The sequence below is a fragment of the Argentina silus genome (genome assembly GCF_951799395.1).
Source record: "Argentina silus genome assembly, chromosome: 7".
In the NCBI taxonomy this organism is placed as follows: domain Eukaryota; kingdom Metazoa; phylum Chordata; class Actinopteri; order Argentiniformes; family Argentinidae; genus Argentina; species Argentina silus.
The window spans coordinates 7,749,828-7,770,484 of NC_139661.1; the positions used below are offsets into that span (position 1 = coordinate 7,749,828).

Below are 20,657 nucleotides of genomic sequence, written 5' to 3' on the forward strand. Positions count from 1 at the left end.
ATCAAATGCCCTAGTATGTCAACTGCAGCTCTTCACGCCGAAGAGAAAGGAGCAGCTGATATGGTAAACATATCCTTAGTGGCTGCGTATACCATCACTACCTCCATTACCAGTTGTACATAAGAGGCAGAGTATAGCCATGTCAGTCTTATTGTAATGTAAACTTATGAAGAGCTTCTAAAGGCTTTAGGTCATCCTTTGTTACATACTGCATAATATTGATTAATTTGGCAAGCAGCTGAACAAATGAAAGCCAATAAATAATGGTGTAAAAGTAAGCTTTGACAGGCATAGACACACAGGCAGCTAAGGACACACCAGGAAAACACTCACTCAATAATAGTCAGATGTAATGTTACAGATGTACCTAGGCGATTTTCTAAATTATAAACCATATTTTCTTATTTCTTTAATATCCATAAGAATAGCATATTTCACTTGCAAACCTGATTAAGTGATAATGATAATGATAATGCTTTTCTTATGTTTTATTTGGTAATACCTGCCCCAATATCTGTGTAGTAACATTGAAGTTACTGTAGTAACAGCATTGAATATAACATGTAAGGTAATTACGTAGCATATAAAGTGGAGCAGTTTGTGTTATTACACAAGTGGAATAAGGAACCGTCCACAAACATTAACCGCTCAACGCCATTACCATAAAATTACCTATGCACTATGTAACAACATGTTCATACAATGTTGTTACGAGTGTAATTACATATTTAATTCACAGATATTGGGGAAACTTAATGTAGTGTGACCTTATATTTTAATGAAATCTGATTTGATGACCAGAGCAATACATCTGAAAGCTCTTAAACTGTTCACATTGGAAATATCAATCATTATAATTCCTGCTTGAAAACATATTTCAAGTAGGTCAAAATAAGAACATTTAGAAAATAGCTGGTATGAAACTCATGAACTCCATGGCAATGGAGGCTACACTGTATTAACTAAGTGTACTACTCCAGTAGGCTATTTGTAAATAAATGCGTCCATTAGCCTTCTCAATGGAAATAAAATGAGCATATACACGTTACGGAAGAGAGATGCGCTGGTAATGATGTGAAAGCATACAATGTGCGAATGGGGTTATTTTGTTTCAATGAAATCCCGCCTTTTGCAGTTAATATATACCAGCCCCCTATAGTGCGACCTCGCCTATCAGAGAGCAACACTGGGACCGAGCAAGTCGACTTGTCTTTGAGAGGCGGAGCTCAATCGGTTCTATTTGGTGAGGCGCGTTCGTAATGAAAAGGAGCGCGTGAGTGGGCTTGAGCTTCGTGAGTGTGCCTTTGACTTCCCCGCTATATTGTGTGGAGGAGCGCTGCACACGTTGTTGTTGCACTCCGAAATCTTGGTTAGAAATAGAATTCTCCTGTTGAAGGAGAACGCGTATACTAATCTAGCATTCTCTCTGAAGTCTGTTATTTACAGCTTGCGAAAAACATGTCGGCTTCGGCGGCAAAAGTGAGTAAAAAGGAACTGAACTCAAACCATGACGGAGCGGACGAGACCTCCGGTAAGGAATGGCGGCCTCCTGTTCACCGCCATTTTCACTTTCTTCATTAGTTCCACTGAATTGTACAAGTTAAATGCAAAAAAATCTACTAAACATATTTTTCTGTGCGCTGTCTTTCCATATGAACCGGTCCGCTTCTGGGTTTAGCCCGTGTTGTCTGTAGCTGGTGATTGCGTAGCTTGGTAGGTCTGTCCCTACTCTAACCGGTGATGCTGAAGTGATGGAGGCCATGTTAGCTGGCTAGTTAGTTGATAATGTGGTAGCTAGCTAGCAACATGTCTTTCTTTGCTAATGCATGACCCGTTTTAAATGTTATCGAAAAGCTAGTGGTTTGAACTGCATACCGTAAATATTTGATTATATTCGTTTTTTTATTTAGAGTTCGTACGCTATTTATGTAGCTGACGGAATGTAAGCCAGCTAACTCTGTTTCATAGCTTAACGACACCACCGTGGCCTGATGCTACTTTGTTGTTGTACACCTCCGCCATGATGAAGCAAGTTAATTTGAATTTGGCAACTATATGAATCTCTAGCCACGTAACGTTGATGTGTTTTAGGGAAGTGGATCACAGAGTAAACGGGTATTCGGCCGTGCTGAGTTATATATATATATTTTAGAAGTATTGCATTATGCAGCCAGCTAGCGCTAGCCCATGTTGGGGAAGGGGAACACTGAATGCAGTGTGCGGACTCCCACATTTAAACCACGCGGCCTCGTCGACAGTAGCAAGCAGGAAACGCTGTTTGCGGGCTGCTCTGAACTCGCTGAATGGAAGAGAGGCAGCCATAGACGCGCGCATGTTGCATAGTCAATAATTACAAATATGTAGCTTTTTGTTTTAAGATTTAAATTTTTGTAAGTCCCCTGAAGATGTTTTGTTTTGGACAACTTTTGCTTCGCGTTTAGTCGGATGGCGAGTCCGCAACTCTGGCGTTTCTGCCTTTCCATGGTCCTGAATGTTGCTTGTTATGAGCGCAGGTTTAATTTCAGTATCATTTATTGGAATAGGGTTTTAGTCTTTTTAATAATTGTCCCGTGCATTCTCAGGTATTGTTAGTCTTTGATGAATACATACTAATTTTAGACGTTTGTACTTTCTTTTTTTTCTCAACAGAAAAAGAGCAACAGGAAGCTATTGAACACATCGACGAAGTTCAAAATGAAATTGACAGGTATGCGGCTTATCAAACACGTTATTATGGATTCTTCATTGTTGTTGTAGCATACATGTGTGTGATGTGTGTTCCATATAATTTTCCCTCAGACTGAACGAGCAAGCGAGTGAGGAGATATTGAAAGTAGAACAGAAATACAACAAACTCCGTCAGCCATTCTTTCAGAAGAGGTCAGAACTGATCGCCAAAATTCCAAACTTCTGGGTCACCACATTTGTCAACCATCCACAAGGTGAGCTTCAGCATGCATTTTTGATATTAAGTTATCACCTCTGCATACCTTAGGAACCTTGCCTGGTCATAGATTCTGACTCCTGTTTTCTGTTTTAGTTTCTGCCCTTCTTGGTGAGGAGGATGAGGAGGCACTTCACTACCTGACCAGGGTGGAGGTGACAGAGTTCGAAGATATCAAATCGGGCTACAGAATAGATTTTGTAAGTGATATAAACCATGATGGGTGTCATTCAGTTTTCCACTTTATTACATGTATCTTTACTGACTCAGATTTTGTGTTTTAGTACTTCGACGAAAACCCCTACTTTGAAAACAAAGTCCTTTCAAAAGAGTTCCATCTGAACGAGAGTGGAGACCCATCCTCGAAATCAACAGAAATCAAATGGAAATCAGGAAAGGTATTGTGGGTTACTCTTTTTTCAAATGCATGACATCTGATCAACAATATATATTCTTTTTTTGACATTACTGTATAATAACGGTATTACTTTTCTGTTAACTTATTTACAAGAAATGTGGTGCGTCTTACCGTGCTTCTTTGCAAAACGCTTGCCGTTTTTAAAATGTGATGTTAAGCTGTGGAATGGTAGTTTGTGATCTGTTATGTCGTCTCTGTTTGAAGGACCTGACAAAGCGCTCCAGCCAGACACAGAACAAAGCTGGCAGGAAGAGGCAACATGAAGAACCCGAGAGCTTCTTCACTTGGTTCACTGATCACTCCGATGCTGGGGCTGATGAACTGGGAGAGGTCATTAAAGACGACATCTGGCCTAACCCCCTGCAGTACTACTTGGTAAATTGTCTTCCGCTGTCTGACAGTCATCAATGCTTTATTTGAATGAGAGTTAGAAGGGATTTTCAGATTGCCTGTCTTGCTAACGGATGAATGAGTAAAAACTGGTTACATTTACGAGCAGGTCCCTGATATGGACGATGAGGAGGGCGACGGTGAAGATGATGATGACGACGAGGAAGGTCTCGAGGACATTGATGAGGAAGGTGATGAAGATGATGGGGAGGAAGATGAAGAGGAGGATGACGGAGATGATGGCGAGGTATGTTCTTAATAGTTAAGAGGCCTTGTGACCTAAGGTACATTTATTGCATATTGACGTGTGTGTTGATGTTGATGATGCCTCTTTGTTGTTTAGGATGATGATGGAGAAGATGACTAAATCCGAAGATGACATCATCTACCAATACCCATGACTTTCCCCCTATTTGGTTTTCCACCCATATTTGGGAGCAAGATTATTTTTTATTTTATTTTTGTGCTTCTCATTTTGAAGCCTTTCTCCTGTCAGTGCCATGTTAAGTTTTTCTTTTGACTCATCTAAATTCCATGGCAAAATCCTGCCTTGAATTGTACGTACCACCTCAATCCCCACATTCAGCAGAAAAAAAATAAAAACCTACAAAAAATAGAATCAGCACGCCATCTTGAGTAGAGTTAAATAAATAGCAATTTATATATATAATTTTCCTCCTGTTAAAGGTTGTGCGATAAATGAACAAAAGCCATGGTGCAGTGACCTAGCGCTAGCAGACCTCTTCACAGTTTTTATAATTTTGTTCAGTTGGGGAGTAGATCCCTTAAAAATAATGTTGTTTCTCCCCCCCCCCCTTCCTGTGTGGTTAAAAATGAACAGATAGAAAGTACCAGCTCATTCCTATCACCTCTTGTAATGTTTGGGGTCAATGCTGGGGTAGGGTAGAGGATATCTTTAGGGTGTTGGGGAGGGTGGGTCTTTTGACACCATTACTATGGGGTTTGTTTTTGATTTTCATTGTATTGTTTTACAGACATCCATGAGATTTGAAATGACATTTTTAATAAAGACAAAATGTAAAAAAAAACACAAAAAAAACTAAAAAAAAATGCTTGTAAATTTCGGCCCCCACTGCTTCATGGAAAACGACCTGTTAACTCATGGAATTTACATCTAATCACCTTTATCTTTTCCGCTGGGAAAAAAAAGAATCTGTTTTAAACTTAAGGTGTTCAAGTTGCTTTGTTACAATAAAACGTAATGTGTACACAGACGTGTGTGACTATTCTAACCAACCATAAAAGTTAATAATTAATTTAAAAACTAAGTAATTTAATTGACAGAATTATGAACATTGGTAAGAAGTGGCTGATTAGAGACTACCTTTTGATCTGCTTATCCTGTTAGATTTAGTATTGTAATGATAGTTGGTTTGGTTATTTTATAGAATGATGCAATTGGTCATGAAGTCCCATTGTAATAATTGCCACCAATTTATTAAATATACCTCCCATTTTATTAAGTTGTTGAAAATGCAATTGGCATAGAAATACATATTTTGTGGCAGTGGCTTGGAATGCAGTGGACATGTCAGCTTCTGAATGATTTGGGTGTTATAAGAAGTCTGGATGCAAAGTTTTCCTGCAGCAATCGATGAGTAATGAGAGCCAAAAAAGTCTGTTCCGATGCCTCGAACTCCTTTTCAGTTACAGTCTTCGGCCAGCCACTGGGTTGGAAAGCCCAACCTGGAAAGAAGAACATCAGTGGTAAAAACAAAACAAACAGAAAAAACCCACATTGTCCATGCGTGTCTTTTCCGTGAGAGAAAAGCTTTACTTGTAAGAGACACGTCTGATCATTAAACGGAATAAGGGAAATCAAAGTTCATTCCCAACCCACCAAGATGTGTGTTACATCGCGGACAAGTGGCCATTGTCCAAGAGTATCCAGGATACCAGGTGAAGTGTTTATCCGCCGGCCAGTGCTTGAGCACGTCTGCCTTTTTGAAAGTCATAACTTCATATTGGTAACCTTGAGGGTTTTCGAACAGCTGGACGGGGATTCTCCTATCCCCTAGCACCGTATCATTTCGATGAGAGAGCGCCAGCCGACTAGGTATAAAGTTGGCGTCTTTCTCAAAAGCCAATTCAAGTCCACAAGCCCTGCATAACAACAAATTACCGGCTCCCTCAGCAGCACATGCTTCACTGAGTTTAAAATCGCTCAGCAAAATAATTACGAAACACAAAAGAAGTGTGTGCAGCCTATCAGTTAATGATAGTTTAGAACTTTGTGTCAGTTTACCCGTCATTGCTGAGCCTACGTTGCTTCCTTGCTGCAACTCATAGGAAGGACACTCGTTGTATGCTCAGGAAATGGAAACTATTTTATCATTGCAATCAGCGATTCCAAGACAGAAACATATTTTGACTTTTGGGTGTTCTGAGCTTTCGAGTTGATCGTAAATGTTGCTTCAACGGTTTAATAACGTTACAGTCAATTCACAATGATTGATTTTGCTCTCATATTCATTTTTATAAAGCTTCGCCCGAACTGAAAAAATGGATTGTCGTCTGTCGAGAACAAGTGCCAGTAACCAACAAACTCATTGCGCCATCTATCGGCTGGAGGAGCCAAACTGGACATTTCGCGGAAATATTGCGTGTAAGCGTTGCTACTGGTAACGTATAGTAGAACGTGGGTCCAACGAGTGTTGTCCAATCACAGAGCGATATCTTTAGAAATCTGTTATGAATTAGCCAATCATTGCATGTTGACCGATACGATCGCCTAGCTCGCGTTTACCAAACAAGTTTGTAGCCAAGGAAGGACGTCGTACAAAACTGTCAATAAGAGGGAACTTCGTATATTATAGCTTAATTTGTTTTAACGACAGGTACATGCTAGTCTAGGTTGTGTGTTTTTGATGAGCATTCGATCGATTTGTGTTGCTTGACAAAGGAAAACTGGCTAACATTGGCTAGAATTAGTTAACGTTAGTGTTATTAAAGAATGAAAACGCGTGATTCATCACCGCCTTTGCACGTTCACGTGCCAGAGACTACACCCGTGCACGTTCACCTGAAGAGGAGTCAGAAGAGCTGCCCTGCCAAGACATCACAGGTTACACAAAGTTGTGTTTCAGCTTTTCCCCAAAACAGCATTATGTGTTCGGTATACTTGTATGTACTGTATCATCATCAGGCTTCTGGTTGCTTCAGCATTTTCAAATCAAGTCAACTGTGTTCTCTCTGCAGATGAGAGTCAAAGAAGTGGGCAACCTGCGTGCCACTGCCAGAGTAAAGGCCCGCGCCCCCTGGGTACCCCCAGGCACAGTCTCAACTCGGAGAGAAGGATATAAGTGGGAGGTCTCGATAATAAGTTATTTGCTCATCTCAAGACAATCAACATCGCTCAGATTTTACAATGCCAAGAGAAAACTAGTAACGTTAACTTCTTTTACAGGCGCCTTCTTACTGTCTAGAGATCACATCTGGGTCACAGGCTGACCCCTCCCGGTCCCCTCTGCAGTTGGCTGACCTGTCCGTTGACGATGAGGATGAGCAAGAGGCGATGCACGGCCACTGTAACAAATATGGGAGGAAGATTGATAGTCTAATGATGGATGTTGGGTCACCAATGAATGAGGTACGATTGTTGATAATGTATTTAGTGCAAAATCCATTTAATGGCCATCCCAATCATTCAGCATTATTATAACCTACTACTACTTTGTAACAATACAGAGCTTATACAGAGTCTGTGATTCAATGAGTTTTAGGAAATTCCTCTGTATCCATTCCTGTTGGTTTGCCTAAAAATGTCTATTAAGCAAAGAAAATCAACGTGTTGCTACTTTGAGTGATCAGGTAAAACTGCGGAAGAAGGAGCTTCTGCTTGAGCGCCAGTCTGAATGTCTGAGTGCATGTCAGCGTGTTATCAACGAGCAGGAAGAAGAGTTGGTGGAGGCGACCAAAGACCTTGACATGAGAGAACGAGAGAACATCAGCCTCCGTCACTCCCTGATGAAGATAGGGGAGACTTGCCACAACAAGTGCGGACTCCATCTTTGATATCATATGCACATTTGTCATTCATGATCAGACTTAGGTTTTGTAGACAATCTAGTGAAAATATAGCTGGGTATAATGAGATTTAACCAGTCAAACCCTACTTTGTGTGTGTTGATGCCATCATTAACCCTCCCACGGAAATTCAGCAGGCCTGAATTGGAGTTCCTTCAAGGTGAGACAGACATGCTGCTCAGGAAACTAGTAGAAGCAGAGATTGATGGCGTGGCAGTGGCCACACAGTTGACAGCCCTGAGAGAGACCATGGGTAGTGTGAAAAAGGTCAGTTTGATACAAGAACCCACATTATTGAACCAGATATTTAATAGCTACTCACTTTTGATAGTGGCACAATCGCTTTTTGTAAGTCCTCTCTCCTTGCTGTAGGATAAGCGATTGTCGAAGATGGATACTTCCCTGCTTGGGCGTCAGCAGGAGTTACTGGTGAAGAAGATAGAAACGTTTGACAGCACAAACCGCGCCCTCCGAGAACTCCTCAGAGAGTTCCATAAACGCGAGGTAAGTTACTTTTGCTCTCCTTTTCCCCAATACATAGACTAGATTCAAACAGGTGTGGTTGTTTTAAATAAACATTTAACAACACACGGACAATGAAGATGGTGCTTTTATGTTTTTTTTATGTATTGATATAGACAGAATCTTTGAGGATGTCCGAGCAGAGACATGGTCTACTGCAGAGACTGGCCGACACTGAGACAGAGAAAATGGTGTGTATTTACCACACATGTTCCATCACCATGTGCTTTGTTAGTCTGTTGAATATTCAATTACATAAGAACAATTCATGTCTTTACTTGTGGTGCATATCCAGGGTCATAGATGGCATATAGTAAACTGTTGTTGCTCTATCTCTCTTTCAGCGTCTTCTGGCAAAACTCAACAACAAAGAGAAGGAAGCCATCAAGCTTGCTGTACATTTGGATTCTGAAAAGGTCTGCTAGGATGATGTGGATGTCATTGTATTAGAACCGTATGCTAACTTCTTGACCTGCAATAGATTCCCACCATTTGATGAAGAGAGTAATCATGATGGCTTATTTCATATACGTTTGATAGGTGCTCACAAATGGCAGCTTGCATTTACCTCATCTCTTATCCCTTACACGTGGCAGGACAATGTGAAGACCACTGAAGAGCTATCCAAAGTTCTGGAGTCAACCCGCAGTCATCTCCAAATCCAGCTACGCAGCAAAGAGGCTGAAAGTGACCGTCAGGTTGCCCAGATTCAAGTATGTATCAAGGTGTATGGGCCCACAAAACCTTTTTAGGGCTAATTATATCTACATACCATAGATAAAGTGTATTAATCAAACATGTGTAACTCTAAAAAGTGCAGAGATTCCCTCCATTTTTCATAGTATCTCTATGATTACTTCACTATCTGATGAATCCATGCCACTTGAAAGTATCCATTTGACCCAAAGCGAAATCATCTGCTCCCCTCGTTGCCCTTCATCACTCTTCCCTATCTGGAGCAGAGGATGGAGCAGACCCTGGAGCAGCAGCAGAGGGAGACACAGGCATTGCTGGAGCAGCTTCAGGAGCTGAAGCACCAGAGTGAGGAGGATAAACACACTTTGAAGCAGAGGACCCAAACCATGAAGCAGCGGGCAGAGCAGGGCGAGGATTCAGTCAGGCAGCTCTCGACACAGCTGCTTGAGAAGGTTCGACACTCGCCACACAGTGGCCATTTTCGATCTACCGCTAATATTCATGAGGCTCTCACAGGAGGACTTGTGATGCTGTGAATAGTATGAGAAAATCACAGGTGTTTGTGTTATTACTTATTCTTTTTGTCTGCTTGACCATATACGAAATAATACAATAAACAGTTGTGAAACACATGAAATGGTCCAAGTGTCACAGTGCACATTGTCTTTGTGCCACCATTTAGGACACCCAGTTGGCAGAAGCCCTCACCACAGCTGAGGGCTGGTGTGCTCGCCACTCCAAAGAGATGTCTGCTAAGAGCCAGCTTGAAGTGGAAATAACATTTCTTAATAAGTGAGTGGTTGTGACTAACTATCATGAGGTGTTGGTAAATACCACGTTATTTCAGGAATGGTGTATTCCTCATTGATATTCTCCCATTGTTGTTATAACATTATATGTTCTATGCTGTGTCTGTGCAGCCAGGTGACTGAGCTGACAGCCCAGTTGCGCACTGTGGAGGGGAAAGCCCGTGCTGAGAGGGAGGGGCTCCTGGACCAACTACACCACCTCACCTCCGACAACACCACCAACAAACTAGAGAATCAGAGACTGAAGGTGAATAAATCAGTTTTTGAAGACTTAGTGTAATCAGCTGCATGAAATAAAACATTGAATTTGGATGATAACATGTCGGGTTACGATAACTCATAACTCATGAGTGTTGTGGTTTGATAGTTATTTAGTTTTGTGTGTTTCTTCTTTTTTCAAGGCCATCCTGTCTGCAGCAGAGGAAAAGCTCACACAGTCCCAGTCTGATGCCAAGCAGTTGAAGACTACAGTCAAGCAGCATGAAAGCCAGATGGACAAGTATAAAAGCAAGGTACAATCAACCTACCAGAATGTGGGCTGTATCTTTATAATGATGAGCCAGGTGTACTACGTTAAGTCTATATTCAGAAATGGTAAGTGACAATGCATTGGTCCGCAGGTTCAGAAGGCCCGCTTGGAATCAGAGGACTACTGCTTAAATCTGGAGATGGCCGAGAGAGCAGCGCGGGACATTAAAGTTACCCTGGAGAGGGAGATCGAGCAGGTCAGGAGGCAGCTACTGGGCCGTCTGAGAGAGCTGGAGCCTCTGCCTGAGATGCTAAAGCGCTCTGAGTTACAACTGAGAGAGGCTCAGGAACAGGCACATGCTCAGGAGAGGAGAAACACTGAGCAAAACGGTGCCCTCTCTGAACTCCGAAACAAGGTACAGTATGCACTCATACGTGGACAGTAGTTTGTTTGTTCACAGAAAAATTATCCATTCTAAGATTGTATACGAGAAGTGTCCTTGCGTGTGTTTCTGTGCAGGTAGAGCAGCAAGTCTCTCGGGTGGAGACTTTTCAAGAGAAGAACTTGCTTTTACAGGAGGAGAATAAGCATCTGAAGCATAAGGTGGAGACTATCGAGAGGTAGGACATCAATGTCCAATAGTGAGCACAGGAAGAGAGAAAATGGCTTATAATGTTTCGCAATGGACAATGGTCACACACAGGTCCATGCACTTCATGTTTCTTCTTGTTCATGTGATGACTCTTGTTCATGAATTCAGAAAACTGGAGGAGGCCAACTCACAGAATAGAGATATGGTCCAGGTTATTGGCAAGCGGGAGAACACCGTCCACAGCACACAGCAACAACTAGAGGAGAGGTCCCGGGAGTGCAGCATCCTCTCCAAACAGCTGGAGCAGGCCCTGGATGACACTCAGGCACTGGTCTGTCTGTTTACTGTGCATGACAGGCCCCTGCAGGCTCCACTTTATTTGGATTCCCTGCTTAGTTATCTTAGTTCTGTACATTACATTGATCAAGTTTACATTCTGAATGAGTTTGGAACTCCTTGTGAGGATTCTCTAAGGCTTTGTTAATGTTTTCCAGGTGGATCAGAGTCGGGACCGGGCTTTATCCAAAGAGAGGTCCGCCCAGTCCAAGGCTCTGGACCTGGAAAGCCAGCTGGGCCTCACAAGAACAGAGATGGGCCAGTTACGCAGAAGCAAAGAGGATGTGAGCAAGATATTAACTGAAACATTTTATATGTAGAGTACTGTATGGTCTCAGCGCCATACAAAGTTTATTTTGCAGTAACAATGAACATGTTTACAATGAAAACCATTGTAACCACCCCCCCAAATATGATTTCTTTGCAGATGGAGCGGCGATTCCAGAGTCAACTGAAGAACCTGAAGGACAGACTGGAGCAATCAGACTGTACTAACCGCAGCCTGCAGAATTATGTCCAGTTTCTCAAATCCTCTTATAGTAATGTGTTTGGTGACTCTGTTCTAACAAGCTCAGCACACACACCTATCTGATTAAATGTCCTTTTTACATTTAGCAATGTACTGTTTGAGTTCATTATCAATTATATCTATATCTATTTTTGGGGGGGAAATTGAAAATTAAATGTAGACTGTACAAGGAAATAGTAATAAAATGATGAAATGAAATGGACTGACTAAAGATTCTCTTTCATCAAACACCATAAACACACACTCATGAAATATTAAACATCTGCCAGAATCTGATATAACTACATATATTATCATCAGTTATCAGCTTTTGTTATTTTACACACGAGATGGCTGCTTTACGTCGGAACTCACTATAACCGGAAAGTGAGCACCAGGGAGTGCAATTTAGGTAACTCCGCCCAATGCAGCAATTGCCTAAATTTAGCATAGACGCTACCAACCTCAAAGTGTCTGTCGTGTGTTTATTTACACGCCGACATGCCTGCTGAAAGTTTACGGTGGGATACATTGGAGGCCTTGAAAAATTCAACAAAAGGAAGACTCAAATACAACCCAGATTGGCTCGAAAAGGGGGAGGTAATGAACGTTAGCCACTGCCTTGCTAGCTAGCCAACTATTTCAAAATTGCTATGCATGATGCGTTGACAAAACACGAAGCAGGACAATTACAAATAGAAGTACCTAGCTAATGAAATGCTACATATTGACACGTCTACCTGAATTCACCTCAATTAACTGGCTGACACTGTTTGAAATGAGAGATTCAGAGATGATACAACTTTCTCATGTCCTCTACAGGATATTTTGTCAGGTTGCAATGGACCCCCCAGTTTATCCCCGCTCTCTGGGCTAATCCTGAAGAGGCTCAGCCCTCGACCCCTACAGAAGACCTGCTCTTTGGGCTCTGACTCCCGCGATCCAAGTCCTGGTTTATCTGAGGAGGCCCCAGTGTCACGCTCCTCCGCCAGCCCCCTCCCTTCAGTCAATGCCCAGCTCTCTCCTCTCTCCTCTCCACCACTGGTCCCCCTGTTAAATAATGACGAAGAGCAGGTAACTCTCTCGCACTCTGCCATATCTATAACGATTACATTACAACTCCCTCTGTATATGTTTGTATTTGTGCTTACTGAATCACCTGTCTTCATACCAATCTGCAGCAGATTGTTGGTGATGAGGAAAGTGCCTCATATTCCAGCCGTGATCTCAGCCCTGTCTCCAGCCCCACTCTTCCCCCGACCATCTCTCTGCTGTCTCCGAGAGCAACCCAAATGGCAGGGTGCATACGCATGTGTGAGGAGAAACATCGTGCCAAGGCCAAGGTAGCATATTTTGTCACATATCATCTCCAACACTGTACACTAAAGTATGCCGAAGTTGTTGTGCGGTGTTGTTGTTTAATGTCGAGATATGGATGCCTTATGTAGTGCTCTGAATCCCCTGATGTAGATGGAACTGAGTCTGAGGCAAGAGCTGCAGGAGCGTCTTGTGGCCTCTGTGGCGAGCCGGGAGTCAGAACAGCTCAAACGCTTTGAGGAGTTAATGGAGCTGAAGCAGAGGCAGGAATTCCAGAGTATGAGGGACATGATGGACCGAGAGTATGCACTGCTTGTTTACCTCTGAAAGATGACCATTTTAATTTTCACTCACCAGTGTGCAAGTCACTCTGACAGTGAATGTGTTATGTCAAGTATCTTCATTGATTTTTCTTTTTCTTGTTTGGAAGAACTCAAGAGAGTATTGGGCGCCAAGAGAAGTTGAAAGAAGAGCACAGACACAGAATGAAGGTACCATAATAGTGAATTCATGTGTGCAGTTGAGCCACTGGAGATGGACAGGTCCAGGTTGAATAACCCCCCCACCCCACCCCACCCTCACAGATCCTGAACCTGCGTCTGAGGGAGGCGGAACAGCAGCGCTTGCGGGAGGCTGAGAATGAGCGGCAGAAGCTGGTGGAAGGCAGGGAGAGGCTGCGTACTCTCAACGCCATCCAGGAAGAGATACTGCAACTCAACCAGCTCCTGGAACAAGCCACGCCCAACCAGGCGGGCCCGGCTCCTAATCACACGTCTTACATCACCCGCGGCAACCAGCTTTGCTCCCAGGTGTCAGAGGTGGTTCGCACGACAGCTGAGGTCAGTTCTGCCCCTCTTTATCGTTCATGATTGCCTATTGTTTATGTTGGATATTAAGTAAACCACTACTTGGCCAATGGTGGAAATGCTGTATTTCATTACCTTTTATCAGAGTATAGAGAACATGTTTTTTTGTCCCTGCTCTGGTTGACGTATGGGAGTGTGTTTATGTAGGGGGCGTTTCCCAGTGTGGAGGACATGACGGTGGCCGAGCGGGCACTGCATGAGATGAGGTCACTGATCAGGGTGATGCAGGAAGAGGCTGCCCAGGCCCAGGAGAAGAGAAAGAAGGGTCTGGAGGAGGAAGAGGAGCGCAGGAAGCTGGCAGAGCTGCAGGCACAGCAAGAGGAGCAGAAGAAGAGCGCTGCTCTCTCCGCTAAAGAGAAAGCACGAAAAAAGGGTGAGGAGAGGGATGGTAAGGGGGTTGATATGACACAGGCTCGGCTATGTTATTGGTTAGGAAGTGAACAAGGGAGCTAAAACAAGTCTGTTCATTCAACAGGTCTGCAGTGCAAAGCTGAGGAGAGCACCCTGAAATGGTACTGGGAGCTGCAGGACTCGGCTACCCAGTGTGCACAGTCCTTTGAAAGCCTGAATAACACTAAGGATGTGCAGGTTGGCTGAAACTGTGTTTATAGATGCATCATTTCTGTTGTGCTGGTCGTTGAGAAATTATTAAAGTCATGCCCCAGGAAAAATGATATTGTACCGCACACATTAAAGGTACACATTTGCGTAACGAAAGCTGTAATACAGATGATTTTTTATTTTTTCATGTTCAGACAAAGAAACTGAGAATGGAGTTACAGAAAGCAGCTACCATCCCTGTCAGTCAGATCTCTAGTATCTCAGGTATGTGTATGGGTTATGGAGAGGGGCCTGATGGTGGTGAATGGATGTGTAAAGTGGATTATTAGATTACAGCTGTTGGCCCATGGACCAACAGAGGGTCAAGCTTGGTAATTGCGTTCTTGATCCTGATGAAGTCAACCATTTCTACAGACGAATTGAAGGAGATATTAAGATTGTCACTGTGGTACGTGTGTCCCCAATATGCAGGTTCCCAGCTCAGAGAAATCTTTGACAAGATTGACAAGCTGTTGTCTGGACGATCAGTGGTGTCAGGAGGGAAGTCTGTCTCCACCTCCCAGCATCCCAATGGCCTGGACTTTGTGAGCTACAAACTGGCTGAGAAGTTTGTGGTGAGTCTGCTTGACACTGTGGACACAGGGCTAATGGTGTCATTTGTTACAATAGCCCCATTTCTTTTAATACTGTGCTACGTGCCAGGTGAGCCAACTGACAAACCCTAACCAGTTGAAAACGTACATGACATAGGTAGGCAATGAAATTGAATCCAATCTGACACGGTGCAACTGTTGAAATGTGGCTTACCTGTATGTGTTTTTGATGGAGTACCTAATGTTCACTATGCTATACAAGGCGAAAATAAAATATTGTAGCTTCACATTTTTATAGATGGTTTCCCTGTCAATATGTGTCTCCAGAAACAAGGTGAGGAGGAGGTGGCGTCCCACCACGAGGCTGCCTTCCCCATCGCTGTGGTGGCTTCTGGAGTGTGGGAGCTACACCCCAAAGTGGGAGATCTCATCCTCGCCCACCTTCACAAGAAGTGCCCTTATTCAGTGCCCCACTACCCCCCCATGAAGGACGGCACATCAGTAGAAGACTATCAGAGGTGAGTGACAAATGAGTGTTTCACGACGCCAAGAACAAGCTCATGAAACATGAATCGAAGGAATATTTTGTCATTTTGTTTTTTGGGGGCACACCGATGATGCGTCATAATCATCCTACTTCTATTCTCTGTGCAAATGTGGGTTATATTTTTGCTCTCTGTCTCAAGTATGTTGTCCCTGTTTTTTTTCCACCAGGATTTTAGGCTACCGAGTAGAGGACTCTGGTGTGGAGGCTCAGGATAGCTTTCTGAAGAGGATGTCAGGAATGATCCGGCTCTACGCTGCCATCATACAGTTGAGGTGGCCTTATGGCTCCAAGCAGGGGGTATGGGCGACCTTTATTACGCTTAACGTTCCAATCAAGAGCTTGTGCTGCTTGCTTCAATTCTAGTTCAACTTCAGTTTGTTATGCTATGTTCACATAACAGGTCGGTGCTTGCTTATGCCTCAAACTATGTCACAAACCCTTCGCTCGCTGTACAGTGTTCACTTTAACCCTAGGACCCCTCCTTGTATCATCTTGCTCTGACCTTTGTGACATATTCCTATACCCCCCTCTCCTCCCTCCAGCCTGACCCACATGGGTTGAACCATGGGTGGCGCTGGCTGGCTCAGATGCTGAACATGGAGCCCCTGGCAGACGTCACTGCCACACTGCTGTTTGACTTCCTAGAGGTGAGTCCTGTCTCTGATGTCGTGTCTGTCTCCATAGACCATCTATGTATAATAATACCAACCGGTCACTGATTTCTGCTGTCCTCCTGCTCCCATTAGGTCTGTGGCCATGCCCTGATGAAGCAGTACCAGGGTCAGTTCTGGAAGCTCATCCTGCTCATCAAAGAGGAGTACTTTCCAAGGTACCTTGACTATTCACAGCATCTCTATTGTAGCATTTTTACATCCAATTAAATGAAGATGTCAAGTCAAAAATGCCTGGTTTTAGTTGTTTTGTATGGTTTTCTTTGGACACCCTCTCACATGTCCTTCCTCCTCCTTCAGGATTGAGGCTGTCACCAGTACAGGGCAGATGGGCTCAGTCATGAGACTCAAGCAGTTTCTGGAGGTGAGTGAGCTGGAAGGCTCAGTGTACCACAGTACATGTAGCATTTGCGAAGTGACAATTATGAATTGTCCTTTGACACAATTTGAACTGAGTAACTGACCATGTGTTCTCTTTGTCTGCCCCCTAGAGTTCATTAAGAAGCAGGCAGATCCCTGCCCCTAAAGGCCAGCTGAGCTCCTCTTTCTGGAGATCCTGAGTGGAGATTGATGGGATTCTTATTACACTGAAAAAAGAAAGTATATGCTTCTGTAGGTACCAAGGCTGCATGACACAAGTCTCTGGAAGCAAGTTGACCCAAGAGTTAATTCAGTGGAAAACCTCTGTCCAGTAGTGGAAGTTATAACTACAAGGATGCACTATGCTATACCTCTAGATAATTGCTTGTGTGTATACTTACTGTCTAACATGCCCAAATCAAATTATTAGTTTCCTGTCTCATGGCTTTTAAAAATATGCTATTTTACCTAACATACGTGGTAAAGCTAACTACAGAGTAATCAATGAGTATTTTTCCCCCTCTTCTCTTGTTAAAGACAACATAATGTTCATGATGATGAATGTGGCTGCTTGTTGTCTACTGTATGATCCAAATATTTTTCAATCATATCTTTTTCCATCCACTGGAATATGATGATTTTTAGTTTCACCAAATTTCTTTGGAATTACTTTCAGATTTTAAACCACTGGATAGCTTAGAGTGATTGCAATTTTGTTAATGGAAATTAGGTAACCTGCCTTGCTATTATTTATTACTTTAGATTGGGTTACTTAATCATGACATTCACTATTCAAGCTGTCAGTGTTATGTCATAGGTAATGGAATGCAGTCTACATATACTTGTTTATATTTTGTACATTGACATGTAATTTGCTATTTGTTTTTATTATATAGTGTGAGAATTTAATTGCACAATTCGTTGTCTCCGAATTGGTACTGAGCTGCTGTTGAAGTTATTTGCTAAACATCTTCTAAAGAGAATACAGGTATATGTAAATATGTATGAACTATTAGAGTTGTATCTCTTGCTCTGTGGAAATGTTGTGCTTCATGTTGTGCAAAATACAACAATATACCATGCAATAAAACATGAGACGTTCTGTTTTTGTATTTTATTCAACTTTTTTACACGTATTAACATTTGTGGTGTATTTCAAACAACAGTAATTAATCAATGTATACATTCGTCAGATATTTATGCACACTAATTCCAACCAGACTTTACTGTAGTTCACTTGTATGTTCAACATCCCCAAATAATAACCATTATCTCTCATTGCATACCCAGCTATATCCTGCAGAACTGAGAGAGAGAGAATCTGAAAAGTAATAAATATGCAATAAATTTGGCCACGCCAATGTGGTGCAATATTTTGTCACATTATACAAATTAACACTTCTGGGCTTGCCATGTGATTAATATGGAAGAACATAGAGGTAGACATCTATTGTCCTCCATCAAAGAATAACACTATATTCACAATGCATAACAAGTGTGTATTCTCTAGAGTATGTCATGGAAGAAATAAAACCCAGAAGGATAGCACAGAGAGAACTGTATATTGATCAAAACCTTTATCAAAATGCTAAGACTGCATGGTGGTTTTAGGCATAACTAATTCATTTGCAATGTAAATTCCCAGCTGCTAGTATGGTCTTAACTATTTGTCGCACAGATTAAACAGTAACCAAGGATCTAAATCTAAATGGCTGCTACTGCTAACTTCTACCAGTTTATTGAAGCAAATCAATGTGTAAATAAATTTGATGCATTTTCACAAGAAATACTTTGCGAGGTACAAACTTTGCTTAAACCACATTGGAATAGTGAATTTCTGTGAAATTGAAGCAGGAAGACAAATCAGGAAACCATTTCTCCAGCTATCAGATTGCTTTTCCTTAATGTAATCGCTTTCCTATCTCACGACATGGGCTGATTCAGCCTTTGAGGGCTGTACGTGCCATTGTTTCCAATCTCCTGCCCAGGTCGATGTGTTGAACAGAGTCAGTTGTGGCCCTGCTGGTTAAGGGCAGCTTTCTCCATGCGTGTGTACCACCTTTTCACCTTGGTGTTCTCCATCATGTCATCAAAAGCCTGTAGGCCCTCCATCACTCTCAGGACCCCGTACACTGCCTGCCGAGGTTCAAATGGCCAGGAAGAGACAGAAGTCATTAGAAAACACGTTTTAGCTATAGTTTGCAAAAGGCATGAATAATCATTCGTCATCAGCAGCAAATCTGTTAAGTGTGTGAGACAGAGTTGACAGTTTTAGAAACCACATCATAGATGCCATGTTCTTACCAGGTCAGCTAGGTTGGGGTCGTCTCCGCCCATGAACCCCCTCTTCTTGCCGATGGCGGCCACCCAGTCATTGACAGCCTTGTACAGATCCTGCCTCACGTCATCTTGCAGGTTGTGTCTGGACAATAAAACATGACATGACGTAAACATAGAGGAATGCGATGTGATAATCACACTGGATTATTCAGATAAATCTATGTAAGCGTCATACAAGACATGCAGGCCGTTATTTTTGCCGCATGCGAAAGGCTTACAATCGCAAAAGAAAATGTCTGTCACCCACCTACTTTTCAGTCTTTTTGCGATGACAAACATGGCAGCTGCTCCAACATACTTTGCAAAGAAGCCCTCGATGGTGCCAAACTTGCCCTCGTTTACGATGTAGTCAAATGAGGCCAAGGCCTCTCCAGTGGTTCGGTATACATTAGGTGAGATCAGGTGCACCAGCCAATCATCTGCCCACTGCCGCCATTTCATCTCCTCTCTGAAACAGAGATTGGCAGACAGAAAGAGGGGAATTTAACATACATACACACAAATGTGTTGTCATTAGGCTCTTGTAATGACAGTTCTGTCTTTAATGGGCTTAGAGCAGGCAGTAATTTGGCTGCAATTTGTACACCTACTTTCTAGAGTCTTTCTCTGGATACAGCAGCTGAGCCTCAGCTTCAGACAACATCACCCAGTATTTGTTGTTGAACTCTGTCACCTCCTTCCCCTTTTCATTGACGGACTTCATCTCTGGGTAGCAGCGGAGAATCTCTGACATGTTTTTTCCCCTGTAGAGAATATGCAGAGCAAACAGAATGTCGTGATTAAAAGCCAGGAGCACTAAATAAGTGGTCGTGTTAAAAACACAAAGATAACTCACTGAGTGGTGGTTACTTACTTGCTGCTCAAGTATGTCTTCAAAGCACTGATTATTACAGAAGAATCCTTCAGTTGCTGATGGATAGAGGACACAAAGGAGAAGAGAAACATCACATCAAATTCACCGTAATCCCTGCAAACCAGTGCCTCTAGTGCCAAACAGTGACAATGCCGCCTGATGCCCTCCTGCTTACCACATCACCATCCACCATCAGGATTGGAACTTTTCTGTAGGTTGACCATTTGATTTCTTTTCTCATAACGGGATTGACCTCCACTATCTCGTATGGAAGGCCATGGTAGTCCAGGAATGCTCGCACTTTACTGCAGAACGGACAGGTCTTGTACTGGTACAGGGTCAATTTCACGCTACCCTCAGAATCCTGGAGAAGGCCAACATTGGGAGTGTTAATGAGTGGAGTACATATTCACAGTGGCAAAACATTACAGCTTGACAAGCAACGACTCGCAACAACACAAAATCACAAAAGAACAGAGAGGTTGACATTTGACAAAATTAAAGCATTTCAATTCAATCTAATCATTACCTTAAACTCTTCTTCAGCAAGGTGACGTTGGACAGATAACTTTATTGTTTGATACAAGCCGAGCCCACCTCCAAGCAGAAACGCACACCCGAGTATCCTACTGCCCTGCAGAGGGGTCGCAAATAGCATTTTGGATCGGAATCCTGCACCGCCACTTCCATAAGCCCTGCTTGACCCATGCAGAGAGACCCTCGGAACCAGGGAAGATATATTTCCAGGACGGCATGTTGGAGACTCCAAAATACGCCAGCCGACCTTACCGAGTGTTCTCGTACAGGCAGCTGCCATC

At 42.8% G+C, this 20,657-nt stretch overlaps 4 protein-coding genes across 5 annotated transcripts; 3 read left to right on the forward strand and 1 right to left on the reverse strand.

Annotated features, from left to right (window-relative positions):
• The first annotated feature begins 1,298 nt into the window (after nucleotides 1-1,298).
• On the forward strand, nucleotides 1,299-4,981 carry seta (SET nuclear proto-oncogene a). 2 transcript variants are annotated; one of them, XM_083674197.1, is made up of 8 exons: nucleotides 1,299-1,531; nucleotides 2,650-2,707; nucleotides 2,800-2,942; nucleotides 3,041-3,144; nucleotides 3,229-3,342; nucleotides 3,567-3,737; nucleotides 3,859-3,999; nucleotides 4,096-4,981. In XM_083674197.1, exons 1-8 carry the CDS (start codon nucleotides 1,459-1,461, stop codon nucleotides 4,117-4,119), a joined length of 828 nt encoding a protein of 275 aa, XP_083530323.1. In that variant the 5' UTR covers nucleotides 1,299-1,458; the 3' UTR covers nucleotides 4,120-4,981. The 2 variants fall into 2 exon arrangements, with proteins under 2 accessions (XP_083530323.1, XP_083530324.1); XM_083674198.1 differs by having other exon boundaries at nucleotides 3,862-3,999.
• A 1,545-nt stretch (nucleotides 4,982-6,526) lies between these two features.
• On the forward strand, nucleotides 6,527-11,938 carry LOC310806686 (outer dense fiber protein 2-like). Its single transcript, XM_083672878.1, has 18 exons — nucleotides 6,527-6,837; nucleotides 6,972-7,082; nucleotides 7,180-7,362; nucleotides 7,584-7,768; nucleotides 7,934-8,066; nucleotides 8,172-8,303; nucleotides 8,438-8,512; nucleotides 8,666-8,737; nucleotides 8,918-9,034; nucleotides 9,284-9,469; nucleotides 9,700-9,809; nucleotides 9,938-10,073; nucleotides 10,228-10,338; nucleotides 10,447-10,710; nucleotides 10,815-10,915; nucleotides 11,056-11,218; nucleotides 11,382-11,507; nucleotides 11,651-11,938. The coding sequence occupies exons 1-18, from the start codon at nucleotides 6,727-6,729 to the stop codon at nucleotides 11,813-11,815; spliced, it is 2,481 nt and encodes an 826-aa protein (XP_083529004.1). The 5' UTR covers nucleotides 6,527-6,726; the 3' UTR covers nucleotides 11,816-11,938.
• A 230-nt stretch (nucleotides 11,939-12,168) lies between these two features.
• gle1 (GLE1 RNA export mediator) lies at nucleotides 12,169-17,742 on the forward strand. The gene is made up of 16 exons (XM_083673418.1): nucleotides 12,169-12,331; nucleotides 12,554-12,805; nucleotides 12,913-13,074; nucleotides 13,202-13,350; nucleotides 13,479-13,539; nucleotides 13,633-13,887; nucleotides 14,062-14,287; nucleotides 14,390-14,502; nucleotides 14,670-14,739; nucleotides 14,947-15,089; nucleotides 15,396-15,586; nucleotides 15,783-15,912; nucleotides 16,158-16,262; nucleotides 16,362-16,444; nucleotides 16,587-16,650; nucleotides 16,778-17,742. The coding sequence occupies exons 1-16, from the start codon at nucleotides 12,233-12,235 to the stop codon at nucleotides 16,844-16,846; spliced, it is 2,172 nt and encodes a 723-aa protein (XP_083529544.1). The 5' UTR covers nucleotides 12,169-12,232; the 3' UTR covers nucleotides 16,847-17,742.
• A 21-nt stretch (nucleotides 17,743-17,763) lies between these two features.
• ptgesl (prostaglandin E synthase 2-like) lies at nucleotides 17,764-20,657 on the reverse strand. The gene is made up of 7 exons (XM_083673420.1): nucleotides 20,369-20,657; nucleotides 20,015-20,203; nucleotides 19,840-19,895; nucleotides 19,577-19,729; nucleotides 19,234-19,434; nucleotides 18,951-19,068; nucleotides 17,764-18,782 (listed from the first exon to the last, which is right to left on the reverse strand). Exons 1-7 carry the CDS (start codon nucleotides 20,654-20,656, stop codon nucleotides 18,654-18,656), a joined length of 1,134 nt encoding a protein of 377 aa, XP_083529546.1. The 5' UTR covers nucleotide 20,657; the 3' UTR covers nucleotides 17,764-18,653.